This window comes from Haematobia irritans, chromosome 1 (assembly GCF_050003625.1).
Source record: "Haematobia irritans isolate KBUSLIRL chromosome 1, ASM5000362v1, whole genome shotgun sequence".
Taxonomy (NCBI): Eukaryota; Metazoa; Arthropoda; class Insecta; order Diptera; family Muscidae; genus Haematobia; species Haematobia irritans.
Genome location: NC_134397.1, coordinates 16294471 through 16321534, shown reverse-complemented (window position 1 = coordinate 16321534; position 27064 = coordinate 16294471). Strand labels below are relative to the sequence as shown.

General features: G+C 34.9%; 1 protein-coding gene across 2 annotated transcripts in view; it reads right to left on the bottom strand.

Annotated features, from left to right (window-relative positions):
* Positions 1–26096, bottom strand: part of Hcs (holocarboxylase synthetase-like protein) — a 37264-nt gene extending 11168 nt beyond the window's left edge. Inside the window, exons 1-12 of one of the 2 annotated variants that reach the window (XM_075289437.1) lie at positions 25564–26096; positions 25171–25472; positions 21014–21170; positions 20328–20884; positions 19694–20271; positions 19313–19511; positions 19067–19215; positions 15976–16135; positions 5437–5643; positions 5189–5374; positions 4970–5119; positions 3753–3896 (exon numbers count right to left, since the gene is read on the bottom strand). In XM_075289437.1, the coding sequence (XP_075145552.1) occupies positions 3753–3896; positions 4970–5119; positions 5189–5374; positions 5437–5643; positions 15976–16135; positions 19067–19215; positions 19313–19511; positions 19694–20271; positions 20328–20884; positions 21014–21170; positions 25171–25472; positions 25564–25705 (2931 nt within the window). In that variant the 5' untranslated portion in view covers positions 25706–26096. The remainder of the gene's footprint in view (positions 1–3752; positions 3897–4969; positions 5120–5188; positions 5375–5436; positions 5644–15975; positions 16136–19066; positions 19216–19312; positions 19512–19693; positions 20272–20327; positions 20885–21013; positions 21171–25170; positions 25473–25563) is intronic. The other variant, XM_075289438.1, reaches the window with a different exon arrangement.
* Positions 26097–27064: the final 968 nt, after the last annotated feature.

Below are 27064 nucleotides of genomic sequence, written 5' to 3'. Positions count from 1 at the left end.
CAACGATTATAACGACCTTCCAATTTTTTGATACCATTTTTGTAGTACTCCTTCGGTTTTACCTCAAAATAGGCCTCAGTTTCGGCGATCACCTCTTCATGGCAGCCAAATTTTTTCTCTGCGAGCATCTTTTTGAGGTCTGAGAACAAGAAAAAGTCGCTGGGGGCCAGATCTGGAGAATACGGTGGGTAGGGAAGCAATTCGAAGCCCAATTCATGAATTTTTGGCATCGTTCTCAATGACTTGTGGCACGGTGCGTTGTCTTGGTGGAACAACACTTTTTTCTTCTTCATATGGGGCCGTTTTGCCGCGATTTCGACCTTCAAACGCTCCAATAACGCCATATAATAGTCACTGTTGATGGTTTTTCCCTTCTCAAGATAATCGATAAAAATTATTCCATGCGCATCCCAAAAAACAGAGGCCATTACTTTGCGGACTTTTGAGTCTTTCCACACTTCGGAGACGGTTCACCGGTCGCTGTCCACTCAGCCGACTGTCGATTGGACTCAGGAGTGTAGTGATGGAGCCATGTTTCATCCATTGTCACATATCGACGGAAAAACTCGGGTGTATTACGAGTTAACAGCTGCAAACACAGCTCAGAATCATCAACACGTTGTTGTTTTTGGTCAAATGTGAGCTCGCGCGGCACCCATTTTGCACAGAGCTTCCGCATATCCAAATATTGATGAATGATATGACCAACACGTTCCTTTGATATCTTTAAGGCCTTTTAATGTTTTCGTCGGTAACCACCTCTTTCGGGCGTCCACTGCGTTCACCGTCCTCCGTGCTCATTTCACTACGCTTGAATTTTGCATACCAATCAATTATTGTTGATTTCCCTGGGGCAGAGTCCGGAAACTCATTATCAAGCCATGTTTTTGCTTCCTCCGTATTTTTTCCCTTCAGAAAACAGTATTTTATCAAAGACGAAATTCCTTTTTTTCCATTTTTAATTCACAATAACAAAAGTTGCTTCACAAAAGACGCTCTATCTCACAAACTAATTGACTTACAGACGTCAAATTTTGACACGAATCATTTGCAGGTTGGTACTATATAAAAATAATATGCATTTAATACTAGCGACGCCATCTATGTTTGAGACCGGGGACTTATCAGCCAACCTGTTACATATTTTTGGACATAAGACCTAGAGAAAAAAGGTTTGAAAAATAATGATTTTGAACACATTTTGAACATCGATTGGGATGTCCCAGTGACGAGGAATGCGGCGATGATGTGGAGAACATATCTGCAGTGCTGGGGAGGAATTTGAAAGCAATCGTACAAAGGGAGGAAGCCATTGATATCGGCCTTCTTGGCAACATACTGGTGGATTAGCACAAATATAGGCGCTTTATTATACTTTGGTTTTTTCTCACCGTCAGTTTAAAAAACAAAACATTTTTGTGATTCACGCGAAGCAGTGAATGAAATTTAAACTAAATCTCGTGAATGTGCGTGAACGAGACTAAATAAAAATTTGTCGTGCGTTAGTAAAAATCAAATTGTGTACGTGATTGTGAAATCACGCTCACGATAAATTTCACGTTCACGATAAAATTCGTGTTCGCGATAAAATTCACACTCACGATAAAACCGAGACACAAAAAAATTAATTGTGCTAATTCGTCGTGAGTTATGAATGTTAATTGCTCATCAGTAATTGCAGCGAGTCATGAGATTTGTCGTGAATCACAAGAATTTTCGTGAACGGTAATTGTTGTATCACGAACATTTTCGTGAATGAAGAATATTGTCGTGAGTCACGAGAAATTTCGTGAATTACGTGTAGTTTATTTAGCCACCAAAAATTGTCGTGTTCCGAAAATATTCGTGAATCACGAGATTTGTCGTGAATTACGAAAATTGTAGTGAATCGTGCGGGAGCGTGAGGCATAAACATTGTTCGTACATGAGCGTGCGCTTGTATGACTTTTCATTTCGTGAAAATTCATACTAGCGCGTGAATTCATACCCACATCGCGTGCGCGAGTACAAATATTTCTTCGTGAATGTGCGAAATTTCACTCACGTGCGCATCCAAGTATATATTAATAATCCGAAAATTAATAAATTGAAAATATACCTTCACACACCACGAAAAAAAAACATTCGAGCACAGGTAAATATGGTAAGATTGTGTCATTTAGTATCAGTGCGACCTGGAATTGGTCCCTGGCACCTTCTATTTTATGCAAAAGTCCGACACCACGTGACGACATAGCACCCCAAAGCATAATGGATTATTCTCTTTGGATTCTACGCACTTTGGACGTCGAACACACTTTTTTCCATCAGGGGTGACTCGGTTTATCTTTATGTTATTTCATAAGAAAACAATATCCTTTTTTATTCCACAGTTGTCCAGCGGAGATAGTTTTTTTGTAAACCCTAATCGAAGTTTTCGGTTACGCTCCGACAGTACGGGTTTCTTCCGGAAAATTCTTCCGAATAGTTCCATCACCCACAAAAGCCATTTTACAGTGTCTACAGTTGGTTGCCTTTCATTTTCACTGAAAAGTGCAGTCCGTTTCTCGTTAACCGATTTATGAGAATTTTTCTCTATCTTTGTTTTATCAGAAAACAATATCCTTTTCATTCCACAGTTGTCCAGTGGAGGTATTTTTTTTAGCAAACGTTAATCAAAGTTTTCGGTTTCGTTCCGACAGTAAAGACTTCTTCCAGGAAAATTGTCCCAACAGCCTGCCTCCCGCAAAAGCCATTTTACTGCAATGCACCGAAAAGTGCAGTCCGTATCTCGTTAACCGATGTATGAGAAATTTTCTTTGGCTCGCGGGCAATCATTTTATCTTCCCGGGCTACTGTTATCCGGCTTCTCTGTTTACGAGGTATGTGATTGTGTTATGGACCATCGTTTTGGGCACTTTTAGGGCATCAGCAATTTGTCTGCAAGATTTTCCATCTTCATACATTTCTTTTAGTGCTGGCATCACAAAAATTGTTTCTGCTCATTCTCAAATGTGTAATTAAAACACCAATTACTGTAAATGGAGTACTTTTAAATCCTTCTTCCGAAATCGGTCCAATACAAAGATTTTACATAAAATATCCAAGTAAAAATCAATGTCCCTAATTTTGTGCACGATCTTTTTTTTCTCATTTTTGGAAGAAACCACGTGCTTTCAGCAAATTAACGGTAAATTCAGTGTGGTCAACGACATAAATTAGACTACAGGTGTTAAGTTAAAACAAACAATGTGAAAACTTTGCGTTTTATCCATTGCATGGGCTGAAATTTTTTGAAATGAGTCATCCAGCGGAAGTGTCCCTAATTAATTGCACGGAGCTGTAGCTGTCACTTATAGGTAAACTTGATAATCCTTCACATCAGCTACCTTAAAGGGACTTGTAAAACTGCTAGTAATAATCAAATTTGAATTTATTTTTTTTTTTTATACGCTAACAATTCCAAAACAACCACTCAATCTAATAATGGAAGTTTATCACAAAAAAATACTTATTTGATAAAGCCTCAGATTAAATCAATCTGTCTATATAGCTGTTTGAGGCCTTTATAGTCCAATTGTGATTGACATTTGATTCATTCACACATATCTATTATCCAATTTATCACATTTTGATATATCCCTCATATAGATTTAGGATTTCTCGATTTTAGCTCTTCAGATTAGAAGAAGCCATAACTAAACATATTGAAAAGTCCACATTGATTCTGAATATGTTTGAAGAATTTAAATAAAAAAAACGCAATCACTTACCTTATATAGATCATGACCTTTCAAGGTATTGACCATAGCTGCACCGACTATATGCTGTATCAATGGCAAACGTGAACCCAAAGGACTGTTCAATGAAATATGTAATTGAATGGAATACATAACGCATCCCAAAGGACTTAGCCACTAAAAATATAAAAAATATAAATTAAAAATATATATACAAAAAATTAACTGCCTGTTCATGGAATTTTCGTTCGCTTCAAGACAAACGAAACGTCAAAAATCACTCGTTGATATTTCGAGAACTAAAGTTTGTCTTATTCGATAGTGAATCGTAAAGGTGGAATTAAGGTTGAGTTACATATCATGCGTTAATCCGTACGTGGATGGAAGGTTTGATATTTTTCAGTTTGAAGCACTCTAACAAAACTGTTGCTTTCAAAGAGAAAATTCAACTCTTCAATCAACGAACGAATTAACGCATGTTGTGTAACTCAACCTTTACATATCATGCGGGTCATGCGTGCGTACGTTATATGCTATTGTCAAAAAAAGTTAAAATGTGGGAACTACAATTGTTTGAGTTACACGGCATATAACGCATAAAGTTGACGAACTTTTCAATGCGTCGGGTGCGTTGACAACATTAAACAACATGTAAAACAAAAACAAGAAACGAAAAACAATATAAAATATGGACGAGAAACTATTGATTGACGTTAAAATACATAAAGTTCTATACTTTAAAAAAGTGTGTGGAATACAAAAACAACAAAAAGCGCAGAATCGTATTCGTCAACGCATTCGAATACAACGTACGCACGCGCATGACCGCATGGTATGTGATTCCACCTTAATGCTTAGTACTAAGTTAAAGCGAATATATTCATCTATCTCCGTAAATAGGGTCTCAAACCCAGGAATGTTAACTTATTTATGCGAAATAATATACCTGCCAATTTTTTTGTGCGAAAAATCCAGGGTTGTATAAATATGTGTTTGGAAATGCTCAAAACAAAGATTTCGCATTTATTCCGCGCTGACGTTTTTTATATGGAGTATAACAGTTTTTCGTGCGAAAACGTGATCTTAGTACTAGGCTTAAGGGATGAGTCTGTGGCAAAGTTTGAGGTTTTCTAGAAATTTTATATCTAAAGTTATTTTACTTTCATTCTAGACGAACGATTCGTCTCGGTACGATTTTGCGTTTCATGAACAGGTTGTAAATAAAAATGAACATATATCGAAAATATTACCTGATTATTGCTTCGACCTACTCCTGCCGTTTGTTGACGTGGTATTACTGCAATACCATTGCTTAGCTCCAAATCAGTAACAACATGCTGTGAACTGCTAATAACAGGAGCATAAATTACTAAACGACCCACATAGCGGGTTTTTAGATTCTATAAAAGGAAAATTTATTTAAAACACACGTTACGACAAGACAAAAAAATATATAATTTTACACTTACATCAAAATAATCGACAGTGGAAAAATCTTCTGGACAGGAATGAATAAGTATAGGTAATATATTGGAATTGACATTAGGCAGTTTATCATCGGGACCACAGAATTTAATCATTAAATTTGATGTGGCGGCAATGGCCTTATCGGCATTACATTTGTCTTTCAATTTATCCAAAAGTTCAAATTTAGCCTGGAAATATTTATAGGACTATGAAATGGAAAGAAATTCATAGAGAATATTTGTTTTATTACCTCATGTTTACCCAAGAAATATGCCTTCTTGAATACACACTTTGGCCCGGAACCATTTACATTTTGTTTCTCCGATTTGACACTTAAATTTAAGTGATTTTTTAATAAATCGGAAAATATTTCATGACGTATTTTATCATTTTGTTTGAGTATGGAATATTTAGTTTCATCCGCTTCAAATTCACTGGGATTAATTTCCAAATGGACCTAAAACAAAAATTAGATATTGTTATTTTTAAATGGTAGGAATTTTCTATTTCATTGAATGGAATCGGCCATGGGTGACATATAACAATTTCTCCTACAGATGGTAATTTAAATTAAAAACTTGTTGCTATTTGTCCCAAAGTCATCAGCGACTGTTTTTACGTTTTGGACTAAAGAGGTTATTGTTGTATCAACTTGTAGAAGCTGATATGATAATCCTTAAGTTCATGTTGATTTTACTCCGGTTTCATTAGGGTCGATTATCGTGGAATCCTGTATTTACATCACTATTTATATTATCCAGATTTAGATTAACAGCTGTTTTTATTAATGCATGAAAGGGAATATGCGCCCAAGGGCGAAGAAGAGGAAGAATACAGAACTACATTCGATGGTGGCTGTTATGCCCCATCCTACGCCGGATCCACCTGTGAACTCAGCTATCTCACCTGGACCGGTTGACTCCCAAACTCTACCGGACATACGAAACCACGAAAGCCAAAATGAAAACGGCAAAGCAACTTCGCAAGAAGAGAACCCAAAGAACGTGACAATACCCGATAACGACTACAGTACTATCAATACCAGTGCCACAGAACGGTCGAGTGGACTGGATTGCAGCAAACCCAGCAACAACAAACCTAGTTCAGTCATAACTATACCCCTGGAGAAATTTGAGCAGTTTCAAGAAGCTAAAATGAATTATCTACCGGTCGATAGTGATGAAGATAATTCAAATTAACCTTACAAGCATTAAGAACAAAAAAAGCCAACTGACTCAATTTCTCCAGGACTCAAATATAGACATGGCATGTATATCTGAAACATTTTTAGACCCAACTGATAGATTATTTATTACCGGCTACGACGTTATACGCAAGGATAGAAACTCGCGCGGGGGCGGAGTTGCCATCCTAGTGAGAGGAACCTATTCATTTACAAACTATGACATCCTGATTGCCAATCGAGATCTGGAGATAGTTGCGATACGATTGGATACCATCCACGGAGAGATTTTCGTTGTCTCCCTATACTTTCCTCCATTAGTGAATTACACGTCATCTGATTTACAAGAGATCATAACGAAGCTGCCAATGGACTCGAAATTCATTATGTGCGGTGATTTTAATGGTCATCACCAGATCTGGGGATGCCATAGAAACGATAGGAAAGGCCAACAGATAATTAATTTTATCGAGGACAACCACCTATGCCTCCTGAACGATGGATCCAGAACTTTTTTTGGGTGCTCAAATCCATCTGCAATAGATCTTACCATATGCAGCCCGCCGATATCTTTATTGGCGACATGGAGGACACTAAACGAGACATTTGGCAGTGGCCACTGTGCAATCGAAATTGAAATACAACTACGAATGAAAATGAGAACTAAAACATATGGAGTTCCCAAGAATATTCCAGCTAAAAAACTGAACCAGACAGTCTCTGACATCATAGAGGAGGCCGAAATATTATCTCCCGAAGACCATAAATTTGACACACTTTCAAAACTTTTTTATGAAAAATTCAAGACCGAGAGAAAAGGAAAAATCTACCCGGACAATTCATGGTGGAACGAGAGGTGCAAGAGAATAAAAGCGGAACAAATGAAGTGTTTATCCCAATTTAAAAAACGTCCTACAGGTGCAAATTTTGAGAGATTAAATGTCAAAAGAAATGAATATTTCTATGTTATAAGAGAAGAAAAACGCAAAGCTTGGAGAAGAACGTGTGAGAACATCAATTGGGATACTACTCCCACAGAACTCTGGAACGCCATAAAGAAATTTCGTGGCATGTACAGCCCCAGAACTCATTCGATGTCTCCTGTGTGCTTGGAAGGCTTCTGCGAGATAATATCTGGCCCCATGGGCCCGGTTAATGGACCTAGAAATATTTCAGAGGCAGATAATGACATAACATTCACTATACAGGAGCTAGATGCGGCAATCTCAGAAGCAAAAGACACATCAGCTGGTCATGACGGTTTGAGACATGGCCACATGAAGAATTTTGACAACGATATAAGATCCAGATTACTAACTATGTACAACGAAGTGCTTTTAAGTGGTAATATACCAAAATCATGGATGGAATATAAGGTCGTTCCTATACATAAAAAAGGCAAAGATCCAGATGACCCAAACTCATTCCGCTCAATTGCAATGATATCGTGCACTCGTAAAATATTTGAGAGAATGATTTTCAGAAGAATTGACCACGAACTGGAGTCTCAGAGTAAGCTAAGTAACCTCCAGGCTGGTTTCCGCAAGGGCCGAAGCACTCGCGACAATGTCGTAGCGTTGTGGTCTGCTGCACAACTGGCCAGGACGGAAGGCAAGTATATGGTTTCGGTCTTTCTTGATATAAAAAGTGCCTTTGAGAACGTTGACATTGAGATTCTGACGGAGAGATATAGGCTCCTCAATGTTAAGGAACATTACATTAACATCATTTACAACATGTTCCGCTATAAGGAACTTATAATCGAAACTGATGGGGTAAGTAAAAGAAGAATATCACACAGCGGAACACCTCAGGGCTCCGTACTGAGCCCCTTGAGCTTCAATGTGTACGTGAACACACTTTTTGAGAACTTAAACGTCAATGTATTGGGATATGCTGATGATTTAGTAATTTTTGATTCCGGTTACAATCTGGAACAAGTGAGACAAAGGATTCAAGATGCGCTCAATTCTATCGTTCAACGTCTAAGCGAACTCAGGCTTGCACTATCGGCTCAAAAGACCAAAGCTATGCTATTTGCCCCACGGGATTCGAGACGCCACACCCCACAACCGAATGTTTATATAGAGAATACTCTAGTGGAATTTACAGACAACTTTAATTTTCTCGGATACATCATTAACTGTCGCCTAGACCCAGAACCACACATTAAACATATAGTGAATAGCTCATTCCAATTCATGAACATCTTAAGGGCACTATGTGGGATATCATGGGGTTCCAACCCATATCTCATCATTTTACTATATTTGGGTGTTATTAGGCCAAGAATAGAATACATGGCCCCTCTTCTGGCAGACTGCCCGGGGTATAAAATAATCAGAATCGAACGCATTCAATATAAGGCATTGCGAATCGCCCTCGGAGCCATGATTTCGACCCACACATTAGCACTACAACAGGAGGCGAATGTAATGCCGCTGAAAGAACGATTAACATACCTGACCGAAAAATACATCAACAATCTCGTAGCTAACACACATTTGCCTGCCAGCAAATTTATACAGGAATTTAATTCAAAATTTACCACAAGGCCGAAATTATTTTCTCTATACGACGCAAAGCTTAATGAGAACATCGCCAGAATTGGGAAACATTTGCGATATACCCTTCCTTACGGGGTCGTCATAAGTGGCGCAAAAGTCACATATTTGAAGGCTAGAAAATCACAACATGATACTGACACCATAAGACGAAAATTTGAAGGACTCATCAGAAACAAATTTCCGACGCACACCAGAATATACACGGATGGATCGAAGACTGCGGACAAGACCAGTTGCGCCGTTTGGATGCCATCAATGGATCTAGAGGCATCGTTTTCATTAGACACCCGTTGTCCCATTTTTTCAGCCGAGTCCAGAGCTATACTTGAAGCTCTTCTACTTATTGGAACGTGCGACCCCGGTGAGTTCTTGATTATCTCAGACAGTCAATCCGTGTTAATGGCTATACAGGACATCAAGGGGAAGAAATTTCACCCGTACATTCTTGAAATAAAGAATGAGATATACGGGCTTGAAATATCAGGTTTCTCGATTAACTTTCTTTGGATACCAAGCCACTGTGGTATCGAAGGGAATGAACATGTAGACTCACTAGCAGTCGATCATGACGATACCCTAACTCACCCAGAAATACATCATCAGGACCTGTCGAATTTGGACAAACGTATGGCAATAGATTCCTGGCAACAAAGATGGGACACGAGCCCATTTGGTCGTCGTTTATATTCGTTCAACCCCAGGGTCAATCAAACGCCATGGTTCAAACATGCAAAACTGATCCGCAGAGTAATCACGATGACATGCAGAATTCGATTTGGACACAACCAAGCAAGGACACACCTATTCAGGCTAGACCTAGTGGAGTCAGACCGCTGCTCATGCGGTGATATCCACACCATAGACCATCTGACTTTCCATTGTACCGGTGTGAACCCTCACACCCGAAGAGCGCTCCTTACCGGATTAGAGTCATTAGGAATCTACACGCATGATATAGACTCAGTGCTGAGAACAGAAAACATGAAGGCACTGAGAATACTCAATGAATTTTACAGAAAGGCTGGGATTGTGGTGTAAAAATAAACAAAATATTTTGTTTATACACCACAATCCATTATATCAAAACCACGACAACAAGGGAGATATTTATATCAACAATCCACCCAACTATATCTCGTTTATAATAATCCCCGGAAGGTGGCAACATAGACTACGTGTCTCATGCCACTTTGTTTATCTCCATACCGGAGATGACGCATTATCATATGTGTCGAGGAAGAAGAAGAAGAAGAAAGGGAATATGTGTTAGTTAAGTTTCACGGCTATTCTCCACTAGTGGCGCTGCTGGTTAGTTCTTTAGTCTTGTTTTTGTGTTTATAGAATGAAAGTGCCACCGGTTGTAAAGGTAACAGCAGAGACTTGTGCCAGTGGCCGGGAACGTCACTCGAAGAATCCCAAAAATTCTTGGAGTGAAGTTGGATTGCCGGTTCCTATTTAGGTAACTGGCCGCCGAAACAAGACTTTGTAGTCGCCGGCTGCTAGCACGTGGTGTAATGGCTAGCATGCCCGCCCTGCATACACAAGGTCGTTGGTTCGATTCCTGCTTCGACCGAACACCAAAAGTTTTTCAGCGGTGGATTATCCTACCTCAGTAATGCTGGTGACATTGCTGAGGGTTACAAAGCTTCTCTAAGTGGTTTCACTGCAATGTGGAACGCCGTTCGGACTCGGCTATAAAAAGGAGGTCCCTTGTCATTGAGCTTAACATAGAATCGGGCAGCACTCAGTGATAAGAGAGAAGTTCACTAATGTGGTATCACAATGGATTGAATAGTCTAAGTGAGCCTGATACATCGGGCTGCCACCTAACCTAACCTAACTTAGCACGTGGTGCTAACAGGTTGGCTGATAAGTCCCCGGTCTACCAAAGAAAAACACATTTTTTTGTCAAAATTCGTATTTATTATTCAACAGAGTTCCCTTTGTTGTTGTTTTTGGTCAAATGTGAGCTCGCGCGGCACCCATTTTGCACAGAACTTCCGCATATCCAAATATTGATTAATGATATGACCAACACGTTCCTTTGATATCTTTAAGGCCTCTGCTATCTCGATCAACTTCATTTTACGGTCATTCAAAATCATTTTGTGTTTTTTTTATGTTTCCGTCGGTAACCACCTCTTTCGGGCGTCCACGGCGTTCTCCGTGCTCATTTCACCACGCTTGAATTTTGCATACCAATCAATTATTGTTGATTTCCCTGGGCAGAGTCCGGAAACTCATTATCAAGCCAAATTTTTACTTCCACCGTATTTTTTCCCTTCAGAAAACAGTATTTTATCAAAACACGAAATTCCTTTTTTTCCATTTTATTCACAATAACAAAAGTTGCTTCACAAAAGACGCTCTATCTCACAAACTAATTGACTTACAGACGTCAAATTTTGACACGAATCATTTGCAGGTTGGTACTATATAAAAATAATATGCATTTAATACTAGCGACGCCATCTATGTGTCAGACCGGGGACTTATCAGCCAACCTGTTAATACATTTAGACGATTCTGTTAACCTTAGTAAATTACATTGCTTCGATCTCGACACGAGATGGACGATGAAGAGGCCAATGGAGAAACCAAATTCACCACCGTTCGGTTTTGATGAGGTCTGATAAATGACACCTCCCTATAATTCTCACCATTAACCGACCCTCCGATTTCATAACCTCTGAACGTAGGATGTTTATCAACCAAAAGAAAGCCAACTGACTTCAGAGAATACTTCGGTGATCTCCCGTTCCCCTCTCAGGTTCATGTTGCGCAGAGGGCGTTCCGGGACATAATCAACGCAGCGTCGCGTTTCGATGAGGTTTAACCGCACTTTCGGTTGAATGCTCCGGCTTAACATCGCTGTGGGAGTATAGCTATACTGACTACGTGCTGTGCCAACGACAGTAGCAGTGGTTCATCAGACTATGATACCAAACATTTAGTGGCTTTTGTGTGGGCATAACCGATTGGCGCTAGGAGAATTTAATGCCAATGAACTTTAGCACTCTCCTAGGTAATGACCAGAAAGGCATAGCTTTGGCAGAGCAGATAGATGACTCCACATTTTGCACGGTGAACTAAGAGGCCCCCACCAGAATTATGGGTGATTGCAGCAGTTCGCCAGATATATCTTTAACATCGCCTGGTCTGATAAATGACACCTCCCTATAATTCTCACCATTAACCGACCCTCCGATTTCATAACCTCTGAACGCCGGACGTTTATCAACCAAAAGAAACCAACTGACTTCAGACTATACTTCAGTGAGCTCCCGTTCCCTTCTCAGGTTCATGTTGCACAGAGGGTGTTCCAGGACATAATCAACGCAGCGCCGCTCGTTTCTTACCAGCTGGGCCCCACTTCCCAGCAGAGGTAGCGGGACTCGCAGACGAGCGTGATGAACGCCGTACCGCTAACGCTGCTGATCCTAGAATCAAGGAACTGAACCTAGAGATTAGTAAGATAGTCGACGAGCACAAGCGTAACACATGGTTAGAGTACTTGAAGTAATGTTATCTAGGCACAGGAACAGATAAGTTGTGGTCAACAGTGAGAGACTCTGGAAACACGCTACCAGGGATGATGGTATTTCAGTCATCTTTGATGACGTGACAGTGACTGATCCAAAGAGGGGCGCTATATTCTTCAAACGACAGTTTGTCGTGCACCCCGAGACTGATAGAGCGAAAAGGAGAGCGATTCGACGCATTCGTGGTCTCCGAGCCAACTACACACCGCAATTTACCACAGCCGAAGTTATCATCAACAGCTCTGGGCACCGACGGAATGTCTATGCTAATGCTGAAGCATCTGGGTATACTGGGAGTTGAGTACTTCACCAGACTCCTCATTTACCCTTGCAATCGCTCATTATACCCGATGTCTGGAAAATGGGTAGGGTGGTTCCACTACTGAAGGAAAAGACTCGAGCAAGGGTGAATCGTACAGACCGATTTCCCAAAACAATTGGGGCTCTACTCCTCCCCAGCCTTATGGAGAATTTTCCAGCTGCTAATCATCAACATGGATTCCGCAAAGACGATTGTACAATCATGCCATCCGGAACCAATGTTGATGACATTTGCGATCGATTAAACATCTACCTCGCTAATCTTACCAGTTATTTCACTGCGAGAAATTTGAGGATAACCCCCCACCAGAGTCTCAGCCACACTAATCACTACACGGACGACAGTCAGTTGAATATTAGTGTCGATGGCGAAACGTTTCCGACCAAAAATGATGTGGAGAGCAGGAGGAAGCTCTGGGACAAAGCGGACCGCATCGAAAGGAAGAAAATGGAAATATCGCATCGAGGAATCACAATGGACCTATACTGGTTTAAGTGGACATCAATTTCAACACAAAAAATTGATGTCATCCTCTACAACCTAACCTAACCTAACATGGATAGACAACCACCACCCAGGAATGTAAGGCTTGATATACATCATCTAGAGCGCGAGTTCCAGCGCTACAAAAGAGAACGTCTAGATCAAGCAGTGTAACAGGTCTGAACAGGATTCATGAGGATAGTATAGCTGAAGCGGTGAGAAGCTGTAAGGTTAATCCTGTTCTCTGAGTCCGCCCATAGCACCGGAGGAAAGAGACTCCCACGGCAGACTAGGGTAGTTTTGGCCCAATAAAGATCAGGCAAGTACAGCTGCCTCAATTCCTATCTATCAGTGATTGCTAGCAGCGTAGCAGACATGTGTCCAATTTTCAACCAAGGGCCATATGACACACGTCATCTTTTATCTTGCCCAGCTCTGTACACATCCCACCTTAGTCGCAGAGTTCCTTGATCTGGATACAAGCTGAAGTACCGAAGCATTTAACATAAAATGGATGAAATCACAATAAACTGTTATAACAACAACAGTTCCTCCATGGACTCAATGCCAGTTTCCAACGAACAAAAAGTATTTCAGCAGTTTTTTTTTCTCTTAGCTGGTGACATTTCTGAGTGTTGCAAAGCTTCTGATTTCACCATTATGTGAAACCTTGCTCTGACTAGCCTATTAATCGCTACTTATGGTATCACAATGGACTGAATAATTTAAAATGAGCCTAATATAACGGACTGCCATTATACCCAGTGATGCCAATTTGCACTTTTAGTACCAAATTTAGTGCTTTTTGATTTCCAGAAAGCACCAAATTGTCTTTTTAGTGCCTTTTCAAAGAAAGTACCAACGTGGTGCTTTCTGGCATTTTCATTTAGTGCTTTTGGCGCTTTTTTTCAATTTGAATAGTATTAAATTTAATTGACGATATCTTTTTATACAAAAATTAGGATTAGACTTTCAAAAGCTCAACATTGGCAAATGTAGAATTTGTTTGTTATTAAGGTGGTATAGATTCTTTTTTTAATCAATATTGGTATGTAGGGTATTGTTTAGAACCAATTTAGGGCAGGCATACTTATTCTCATACCTGCACGGTTGAAAAAGACTGTTTTTCATATGTTTGGCTATAAACATTATATGTTTGGAACACAAATTTTTAAACACAATATTTTTGAGTGCAAGCATATAATGTTCATAAACTAGTATAACATGTTTAGGACATATATGTTAATATGTTAGAACATATTATGTTTGGGACATAAAATGTTTGTAAATATAATATGCTTGGATGCAAACATATATTAATTTAGAAATAGCCTATAAATATATATGTGTTTAGTAGCTTGGAGCGCTATTTAACAGGGAGCGATATTGAATTAAGTTGGTGGTTGTGGCTTGTTATTACAAAATTAACATTTTATTTTTCCTTGGGCAATTGATCAGCTACTTCTTTGATCCTTACAAACTGTGTGGTCCGCTGTTCGAATCCCCGTCCGGCAAAAAGTAAAATTAAAAAAAAAATTATAAAATATAACAATTTCTTCTACAATGTTTGCATTACAGAAAAAGGTGCTAAGAACTAAAAAATCTCGTGGAAGTGAGAAAGATGTGGAGGAATATACAATTAGGCAGAAACAACATTTTGAGCATTCAGATCGAAAACCTATGTTGTTAGCACCTATATTACCTGTTTATTTTCATAATTCATTATGATTGTAAATATATTTATATATAAATAAATAAAATTTTGAGCACAATATTGTTTGGGAGAAAATTTTTTAAGCATATAATATTTTTGGGTGCAAAATGCTACCAAACATATTATATGTTCACATAATAACATATTGTTTTTTGGAAGACAACATTATTGAATTTGGATGCAAAAATACAAAATGTTTGGAACTTAGACTACCCAAACATATATTGTTTAGACCAATATGCTTTCAAACATATTATATATTGGAAGAGATCAAACAAATAAATGTTTGGGCAATACCCAAAAATGTATATGCTTGAAGCAAAATATGTTTGGGAGTATATGTTACAGAAGCGATTTTTTGTGAGGGTGTGGTAATAGGAATTTTTTGCTGGGAAATGTTTAGCGACGAGTGCCGAATTTCTGAACTTGATAAAGATGTAATTAAAAACGTTTGTATTAAATTAACAAAAACACCAATAACTGAAATAAATATTAATATTTCCAAATTTAATGTCGAAAAAATGTTTTTGTCCTCTAAAAAAAATATTTTGAAAATTGGAAGACATTACGAGTACTGACCAAAATGAATTGGATGAAAGCATTCAAAGTGATCAAGGTGTACACTGGAATACAGGTTCATAATTTCATAAAATTACAAAGGCGTGAAATCAATACACGGAAATCTTCTATAATACAACCTAAGTTTTTTTAGTAGAACACTGAATTTTAGTTGGCTTTAGTAGTTTTTGTGGTGTGAGGTGGTATGTTAGAATTTATACTACAGTTTTGGTGCTTTTTGCCTTCCGGGAGTTGGCATCACTGATTATACCTAACCTACATCTTATTCAAAAAATCAGGCGCACGAATTATTGAGTCATTTCAATTGGATTAATTAATGGTTTTCATTAATTGGATCAATTAATTTGGTGATGGAAGCCAAAAAAATATTTTACTGTAATTTTAAGAACTATTACATACCTGGGAGAATACTGCAGAGCCTCCGCTCTTTTTATTATGCGCCAATAGTAAGCTGGGTGTATTCCAGGTTTCTTCAGTACCCAAAACTTTAACATCCAGTCGATGAAGATGACCTTTCAAATCCTTGAGTTCGATGGACCTTGGTAGACACACTAGAGCTCTAAGCGTTTTGCATGTATTGTATGTTGTGAGAGGTTTCATTTTTATTTTAATGAAAATTTCACAATCTCGCACACCCACACATACATACAAATACGGTACGTACGCATAATTTAAGTTCGATGTAATTAATGTTTTTTTTTTAGTTTCGCAAATTTACAGAAAGAAGATTCATACATACATTTAGAGATTTGGAAAAAAACACATAGAGCCATGGCGAACGAAGAGCAAGCAATGCATAATGCATGTATGAATGTTTTGTTGTATGTTTATTTATTTTGTTGTTGTTGTTGTTGGCATTTAAAATAAATCATTTAGTTTTTTTTTTAAAGAAGAGACAACAAATTTTGGATGTATGGACAAAAGTATATGGCATGTGACACAAAAGATTTTTTTTGTTTTGTTTTTGGGAAAAATGACAAAAGTAGTAAAAAAAGAAACCCAAAGAAAATCAGAGTTTTAAGATATGTTTCAAAGGAATAAAGCTAAAAATGCTCTTTAGAAATTAAATATAAATGGTATAATATATAAAACTTTTTGAATGCCAATTAAAGTGTCTTAAACAAGCCAAAGAATTTTCAAAAACGTTTTTGTAGAAATAAAAGAAAAACTCGGTTGAAAAAGCAAAAACTCAAACCATTTCATGCTGTGCGCTTGGATGGAGAAATTTATTCATAATTATTGGCCAAGCTCTGGTGTATTGTGCTGTCGTTTTCATTAAATAGTTTTCTTTTTTTATTTCAAGGAGTGTTATTGGGGTGTTAGGAGAGAACTAAACATCTACTAAATAATTTACAAATATAAAAGTTTTGATCGAATACAAAAACAAAGAGTTTTATTTTCTTAATTTGTTTTTGGATAACACTGTTCTAACTGAATTGTCGTATTTAAGAGATAAATATTTTTTTATTTCTATAGAAAATTTTGTCAAAATTTTATTTCTATAGAAAATTTTGTCAATATTTTATTTCTATAGAAAATGTTGTCAATATTTTATTTCTATAGAAAATTATTTCAAAATTTTATTTCTATAGAAAATTTTTTCAAAATTTTATTTCTATAGAAAATTTTGTCAAAATTTTATTTCTATAGAAAATTTTGTCAAAAATTTATTTCTATGGGAAATTTTGTCAAAATTTTATTTCTATGGGAAAATTTTGTGAAAATTTTATTTCTATAGAAAATTTTGTCTAACTTTTATTTCTATAGAAAATTTTGTCTAAATTTTATTACTATAGAAAATTTTGTCTAAATTTTATTTGTATAGAAAATTTTGTCAAAATTTTATTTCTATAGAAAATTTTATTTCTATAAAAAATTTTGTCAAAATTTTTATTTCTATAGAGAATTTTATTTCTATAGAAAATTTTGTCAAAATGTTATTTCTATAGAAAATTTTGTCAAAATTTTATTTCTATAAAAAGTTTGTCAAAATTTTATTTCTATAGAAAATTTTGTCAAAATTTTATTTTTATAGAAAATTTTGTCAAAATTTTATTTCTATAGAAAGTTTTGTCAAAATTTTATTTCTATAGAAAATTTTGTCAAAATTTTATTTCTATAGAAAATTTTGTCAAAATTTTATTTCTATAGAAAATTTTGTCAAAATTTTATTTCTATAGAAAATTTTGTCAAAATTTTATTTCTATAGAAAATTTTGTCAAAATTTTATTTCTATAAAAAATTTTGTCGAAAAATTATTTCTATGGGAAATTTTGTCAAAATTTTATTTCTATGAGAAAATGTTGTCAAAATTTTATTTCTATGGGAAAATTTTGTCAAAATTTTATTTCTATAGAAAATTGTCAAAATTTTATTTCTATAGAAAATTGTCAAAATTTTATTTCTATAGAAAATTGTCAAAATTTTATTTCTATAAAAAATTAAAAATCTACCAAATCTTCAAATTTCAAATTTTACCAATCTACCAAACCGTACAAAAACTACCATTTTTGGTAGAAATCTCAAATTGGTATACTGGTCAATACGGTGGTCTGAACCAAACATTGACCGATCTAAACCAAATATGTCTCTATGGGACTAAAATAGGCAAATTGGATAAAAATGGCGTTATCCAGATTCTCAAGAAGCAAAATCGGGTGGTCAATTTATATGAAATCTATATCTAAGCCTGGACCTATCTTGACATTTTATCTACTCCGCATGTTAGCTCCATTAGAACTAGAATGGTCAAAACCCCCTTTTTTAAGTGTCGGTTTTTCTCGGTTTTAAAAACCCGCATTTCTTCCAAAAGCAGTGGACGGTAATTTTTTTTTTTTTTTTTTTTAACAAATAACCGACATAACCAGTTTTTTTTAACACGTAATTTTGGAAGGAAAATCTAATTTTATTGTTACAAAAAATCCACGAAAAAATAATTCGATGATTTATTAAAATTTGGACACATTTTTTTTTTAATTCAAGTGTACGTTGCCCTATTTGGAAGTGTTTTCATTGCTGTTTTAATATTACCCCGATGTATTTGCCAAAATTTGACATTAAGTTGGGAATTTTAAAATTTAAATATAAAAACCGAAAGCCGGTTTTTGATGCCTTGGAATCACCGGCTCCACCCAAAATGGGATTCCACGAAAAGCGATAATCGGCGTAAGAAGATAAACCGGTTTATCTTCTCCACCGTTTTTGATCAAGTTCTCGGACGGACATCGTTAGAATATAGTACTTTAAATCGTCGGAAACCGATATTTCGATATGTTACAAACGGAATAGCAAACTTATACCCCCCATATGTTGGTGGTGTGTATAAAAATATGATAGAAAAATGTGAACAAATTTGGTAGCAAAAATTGAAGGGATCACAAAAAAATCTAAGTTTTTCAAATTTAAAAAAAAACCTTATCTGTAGAACAGTGTTATCCTAAGAACGTTTTCTTGTTTCTACAATAGAACATTGTACACAAAGACTACTTACGGTTTACGATTTGTTGCATGAGCTGAATCATCGCTGTCTGTGGAGAAATTCTTTTTTACTGGTGATGGTTGATAGCAAAATATGTGATGCATCATTTTAACCTTTTCCCATTTGTCATAGGAGAATTGCACAAGTTCACGTTCACGAACCTAAAAGTAGTACACATTTTTTGTTCTTACAACCACTTGTGCCTAGTATATTTACAAGTGTAGCAGGGTGTATTCTCTAACAATAAAAAAATAGTACCTCAGCCGTACGATATGTGGGTAATATAAAGTGTAAGACATCCGAACACAAAGAAAGTACTTTGCCACCATGCAAAAAATAATCGACAAAAAGTTCACCCAATGAATTGACCACCGAACCGCAAACACACAATAAGGCAGTTGTATTAAGCCATTGTTGTTGTTCAACTTGCTGCTGGGTCATAGGGTAAATGGTGTAACTGCAAAGAAGAATAATAAAAACAAGAATATGACATCAATGTAATAACAGGCCATGGGCATATTCTAAATTTAATGGGATGTAATGTGATGTGATGGGTGTGTGTGGGCACATGCCATATACAGTATAGAATGACTCTATATAAAATGCTATAAAAAAAAACCACAACTGACGCCAACTTACGTATTATCAGCTAAAATTTCTTTTAAAATTATTATGGCACTTTCCCGAGCTGTTGCCGTTTCGGCATAAACCAAGACATTTAAGGGTTTACATTCTTTAATGCTGTCTTTGTGACGTTTTAAACTTGGTCTTTTGGCATTGTCCTTTAAAACCGATGCAGCACTGCCACTAGGACCAGATGAAATTGCAGCTGTCTCAGACAGCTTAACAGGTGTGTCATTATTCGCCATAGATGTGGATGTTTGAGGGGAATTTTTATCTAATACATCTTTTATAGGCAGTGAGTCGGATACTTTTGCTGTTTCTATGGGACCAGCCATATCTGGAATTTCGAGAATCTCTTTCTGCTCCTGGGCAATAGTAGTTTGTATAGGGCTACCATTTGGATTTGATGAAGACATTGGATTTTGAATAGTGTTAACATTTGGACTAGGTGTAGCTACTGTAATGGCTTTCTTTGGAATTTCATTATCTTTGGAAGGTGATTTCGATTTAGATCGTTCCGCAACTTTGGCTGCTGCCAGTTTTTCAAGTTCACTTGATTTTTTCGATTCGGCCTCGATAAGATTTTCAGAAGCCTAACAAGAGATTATATTAGGGCATTACAATATATCCATATACAATGGGCACTTACCTTTGCAGTTTTTAATCTTCCTGCATCTGGAACACCGGGCTTTTTAATTGCAGTTGGTTTAGCTTTCAGTTTACTGGGACTGGCATTTTTATCTTTGGTTTGTTTGGTTACTTCGGCCTGTTGCGCTATTTTAGTTGTTGTTTCTTTTGTTTTAGTTTGGGGTATTTGTTCAGCCTTTATAAAATTTTCAGACACACTGGGAGAGTCAACTACCACCTTTGCAACTTCCCCCATCTTATTTTCCTCTTCGGCTTTATTTATTTCCTTTAGAGGTTTTTTAGGCGATTCATTATCTTTCGATTTGACTTCGCTTTCGGAACGTTTCTCTTGAGGTATAAGATCTGGTTTTATGGCAACTGTTGTTAATTTATTACTTTCGTTTTTGGTTTTTGTGGAAGCATATTCAATGGCTTGATTAGCCAAAACACATAAAGATTTTAGATCTTCTAGATGTTTTTCCCATTCTTGGGGCATACATTTTTCCAGGTTTCGTATGGGCTTACGAAGATGACTACACAACAATGTATAAGGCTGGGGTTCGCCACTATTTCTAACAGCTGAATGAAATGAAAATATTTTTTATTAATAGATTTTCCAAAAAAAATATATATGTATAAAGGAAATTTTAGAAATTAAAAAAAAAGAAGAAATAATTCATTAGGATCCATTTAAGGGGGGTTGCTTACACTCAATCCTTAATAGAGGCAGATGATCATTGATAATAAAATGATTTTGTAAAAATGTATCTATTAATAGTTTTGTAAAGTGCTCAATATCGGTTTCAATAAGCACTGCGAGGTGGGAATCTATTTTCCAGGCAATCAGCTTACCATAATTTTCAACCTGCAAAAAAAAAAATAATTGGGACAATTCAATAAATAAATCAAATAGTTATAAGTTTAAATATTAGTATAGGTTATATGCTTTGGAAAAGCTGAGAAAGTTGGTTCTATCCTAGAAAAAAATAAATATTTACATAGAAAATTTTTTCTTAATTCAATAGCGAAATTATTCCAATTATTTTTTTAATTGAGACTCAATCACAGAATTATTTAGACATAAAACGTCTAAATAATTCTGAAACGATACTTTCAAATATTTTTTTTAATTCAATTCAATTTTGATTCCTCAATAAATTTTTTTTGGTTGAGACAATCAATTATTTAGTTGAATTTAGCCTCCTTTAAAAAATGTGTATAATTTGCCAATTTTTAGCAATGATTTGAGCAAAGTTTTTATAATAGTATTAATATATAAATTAACTATTTTCGATTATATTTTTCAATTAATTTTTTTTTATTGGAAATACTTTTTTTATTTGAGTTAAATGTTAATTATGTTAGCTAGTGTTTTAAATAAAAAAGTAAAAAATTTCACATATTTTCTTAATGCATTTATTTTTTAATTCGCCCAAAAAAAATTATTCATGTCAATTATTTTTTTAATTTACTACGATTGCACACCGTTTTTCTGTATATCGAATATATTTATGTTATATTTATGTTAGACTGACATCAATACAGGCTGATTTAATGTCCAAACCATTTAAACGACATATTATTACAATATTTATGCGAGCTTAGTAGACAAGAAAATTGATACTATTAAGTTACTGAAAAGAAAAAATGCCAGATACCAATCTCGCAAGCCTGACTATACATATGTTTTAGTGTTGGCTAATACACATTTCCATAGTCTTCAGTGAACGGGGCATCAGTTTCAATCAACTTTTTAATTTGATATATTGTAGTTATATGTATATTTTTCTGTGTATGTGAAAAAAATTAACTTCACTTTATTAAAATTTGTGATCTATTTTTTTTAGTTGAACTCATGAAATTGAAAATAAATTAATCGACTTGTTAACCAAAACCGAATGTTCGATTTTTAATGGTGCTAGCCTTACTTTAAAACTATTGCAAGCCTACTCCTTTACAATTCAGGAGTTCGAATCAAAATCAAAAAATGGTCCTTTTAAGTTTTTTGAAAATTTGAAAAAAGTTGACTTTTTGACGATCTTTCGACATTTGAATACACAGATAAAAATATCACGAACATTTTTCCAATTAAAATGTTAATTGAGTTTTAAAAAATATCGAATTAAAAATGTAATTGATTCAACAAATTTTTTGATTGAAACAAAAATCAATCACAAAAATTAATAGTATCAATTAATTTTTTAATTTGAACAATTTTTTTTTTAATTTGACCTTCAATTAATTTTTTAATTGATACTATCATTTCTGTGATTGAAGACATTTCAATTAAAAAATTAATTGGATCAATTAATTTCGTAATTGAATCAGGAAAAAAATGGTGTGAACATATTTGGAAATGTGGAGTTTTCGCCATTTTCTTTATAAGTCGAGTTTAGCCAACATCAAAGGTCGATTAGTAGATTGATAGATATCAATGGTAAATTAGTCGAATTTTTTGACAAAAAAAATTCGAAAAATCGATTTTCGAATTTTGTAGCCGCAAGATCGAAAACTCAATTCGAACGGACCGGTAAATGAATTCTCAATGTCCATATTGGAAAGTTGTACACACAAAAAAAATTTCAGATTCAATCACAAAATTAATTGATCCATTTATTTTTTTAATTGAAATGTTTTCAATCACGAAAATAATAGTATCAATCACTGTTCTAACTGAGCATCAAAAAATTTCAATCAATTTTTTTATTTTTTTGATTCAATTAATTTCTACTGGATGATGATTTCAAAAATAAATTAATAAATTAATTTTCATTAAAACTTAAAACTAATTTCAATGGATATACTATATTTCAATCACTTTCTATAAATATTTTTAATTCTTTTTAGTTTGATTCAAAAATTCATAGTTTCAAAAAAAAAAATTAATTAAGAATTTAAACAAATATATCCAAAATTTTTTAACTGTCTGACTCTTCCGAGTTTGATTAAAAAGTTTATTGTACCAATTAATTTTTTAATGGAAAATTTAAAAATTTCAATCGTTGACTCAATGTTTCTAGTTTGATTAAAAACTTAAAATATCAATTAATTTTTGAATCGAAAAAATTTTCAACTTCAATCAACTTTTTAATTGGGAATATTTTGGTAATATTTTTTTCTGTGTATATGACGATATTCCTATACTTTAAGTTAAAGGTGGGTATTAAGTTCGAGTTTAAGGTGGGTATTAAGTTCGAGTTTAAGTTTAAGGTGAGTATTAAGTTCGAGTTTAGCCGCTAATTTTCACTAAAGTGAAAACTAAATGAGTAAAAAACGTCATAAAATTATACATATTTGTCGCAGATTTCATTATAACTTGATGGGGAAAAGCCCAAAGCTAATTTTCACAAAGTTTGTATTCCTTAAAATGGATTATTAAAGAAAAGTAATCGTGAAAAATGGCGTTTTTAGCGGCTAAACTCGAACTTAATACCCACCTTTAGCCGCTAAAATCGTAATTTTTTCACGATTACTTTTCTTTAATAATCCATTTTAAGGAATACAAACCTTGTGTGAAATTTGCTTTGGGCTATTCCCCATCAAGTTATAATGAAATCTGAATCAAAAATGCGTAATTTTATGCCTTTTTACTGATTTAGTTTTCACTTTAGTGAAAAAATGACGATTTTAGCGGCTAAACTCGAACTTAATATCCACCTTTAAGGTGGGTATTAAGTTCGAGTTTAGCCGCTAAAAACGTCATTTTTTCACGATTACTTTTCTTTAATAATCCATTTTAAGGAATACAAACTTTGTGAAAATTTGCTTTGGGCTTTTCCCCATCAAGTTATAATAAAATTTGCAACAAATACGTATAATTTCATGCATTTTTCTTACTGATTTAGTTTTCACTTTAGCGATTTTAGCGGCAAAACTCGAACTTAATACTCACCTTTAGGCTATAAATTCGCCAAATTTTCACGATTACTTTTCTCTAATAATCCATTATAAATAATAAATAAAAACTTTGTGAAAAGTTGCTTTGGGGTATTCCCCATCAAGTTATATTAAAATATACATTAAAGATGTATAATTTCATACTTTTTTACTGATTTATTTTTGATTTTAGCAGCTAAACTCGAACTTAATACCCACCTTAAGTGTTAAATTAATTAAGTTCGAATAATAGCGCTAAAATAGACATTTGGTCACTTTCCTTTAATAATTCATTTGTATAAAATAAACCTTTTTAGATCATTCCCCATCAAGTTATAATAAAATTATTATTATTGTATTGTCTTAATAAAATTAAAATTAAATAAAATTTACCAATAAAGTTATCATTTTTTCTGATTTTACATATTTACTTTCGATTTCAACTTGAACTTAATACCGACCTTAAAGGGGAAAATATCAAAATTTTACGCCACAAAAAACTTTGACGTCCATTGATTAGCTCAATGATAAAGCGACATTGTATTACAAGCGAGCCCGAATGGCAACATGGATGAAACTCCGAAATGTAAGCTACATTACTAGGAACCGATAAAATCCATGAAAGTTTTTTTTAATTTCGCACTGAAACTGGGATTGTACCCATGAAATTAAGCAAATTATTATAAGACATGTTAACTAAACCCACAATGGAGTCGGGTGTACGGTCCGGGGCTGACTGAGCTTTCAACTCTATCCAAACGCCCCATATTTGAAAAATTCAGAAATGCGAACAACTCCAAAGGACTACTCTACGAAATCTAATAAAAATTGTATTCCCCTTGCCTTTATGGTATAGATTTTTTGAATCACTTGCAAAGTTTTGTCAATATTTATAAGATTGTTGTTGACCTAAACAGAGAATAGACACATACTCTGGTATTCATACACACACTCACACACATACAGCTATAAACAATCATGGTACTTACCCTGACTACATCCTTTTGCATAATTGCAGCTTCGTAAGATGGTGTTGTTTCAGTTTCTAATAAAAGACGTATTAAGCCACCATGTTTATCTAAACTTAAACTACGTTGGAGAGATTCAGGAGCTTTATCAAAATGGAATGGCAGTAAATTTGGAGCATCGGGAAATGAAATCCAGTTGTTAATATGTAGAAATTGTAATGGCATTAAAGAACAGCCTCTATAATGGTCATGTAACCAAAGTATTTCGGTGACTTTGGCTATTTGTCGATTTTGGCACAATTCTGATGTAGCCAAACGTGAATCTTTGTAAGGAAGAAAATAAAACATGCAATAAGTTATAAAACAAAAACCACTTGTGATGATTATATTGGTCAATTTGGATTTGTTACTTACAGAAACCATCATCACGATTTTGGGGCACAGAATAGAAGGTTATTGTGGCTTGCTGAGACAATTGCTCACTAATCTTTTGGCATATTTTATTAATACGCCAAGATTGCAAAAAGGTTGCGCTCACGTAATATAGAGTTAACATAATGATGCTGGTGGTTTGTTTCTATTTCTTGCTCCTTTATGGTAACCCAATTTCAAATGGAAGCTAATATAACTTAACCCTTGAATAGATTATAGCTTTTTTATTAAATAGAAAGGACAAAAAACACAAATCTCCGGACCCACACAGAGAAGAAAGTGGGAGACAAGGATTTCAGGATTTCTGGTGTTTCTTTTTGCACTTTTGCTCGTTCCGGCAAGCAAGGCTATTGGTTATTGCAAAAACAATCTAGTTAATCTAATAATCTTTGTTCGCTTAACACTTATTTTATATTTTTACATTAGTTTCATAACGTTCGAAGACCTATTTTTATAAAACACTACCTTCGTTCACCTCCCTTGTCAAATGGCAATTGGTTTGATTTGACCAATCTCTTCTTGAGTTTTTGCGAATTCTATTTTACGCATATTCATAACAAATAACTAGTGTTCTTCATTAAATAGAGTACCGAGTAATCGAGTACTCGTTTTGTCATAGATTCATCCCATTAAACACTAGCATTGGATAAGGGCTTATATTCAACAAGCTTTCAAACATTTGTTTAAACTTAAAATACAATTTGAAAAATAATTGGAAAAACATTCTCAAATATAGAGTTCAAGATATTAGAAGTGTTTGCGAACATTTCCAGTAAAAGCTTGCAAGAGAGTAAGAATTAAGGCTGTCATTAGGTATCTATTATAATTAAATTTTCTAACCAAAAATTGAGCAAATTTAAAGATTGAGTTACATACCATGCGTTAATGCGTCCGTCGATTAAAGGGTTGAATTTTCTCTTTGAAAGCAACAGTTTTGTTGGAATACTTCAAACTGAAAAATACCAACCCTTCCATCAACACACGGATTAACGCATGATATGTAATGCGCTTTGCAGACTATCAGTTATGCGCTTTACAGACTATTAGTTATTCCGGACGACAAACGATCACTTTATTCGAAAATAAACAAACTGGCTGATAGACGCTGCAATATGTACTCAACATCATTCTTTTATTAATGCAATAAATTATGTTAAATGTGATGAGATAAACCGAAAAATTTTATATTTATAAGAAATTATAAATGTTTAACCAAATCAATAAACATCTACACAATCGTGTTTTACTTGACCACAATGATTCTTCTACAATTACCTTAAAATGCACTTTTTCTGATAGTTTGCAGGGGTTCTTATTGGCGTCCTTCGAAATTGATCTAAATAGGCACCTAATAATTGCACTGATAAGAAACTTTTTCGTAGTAACTTGGCGTGGTACAACTTCTCAATAGTGACGGCGCTTTTCCGACGAGTTTTTGATGTCGTATATGATTGTTTTCGACGTAGTGGGGATTCTCAGAAGC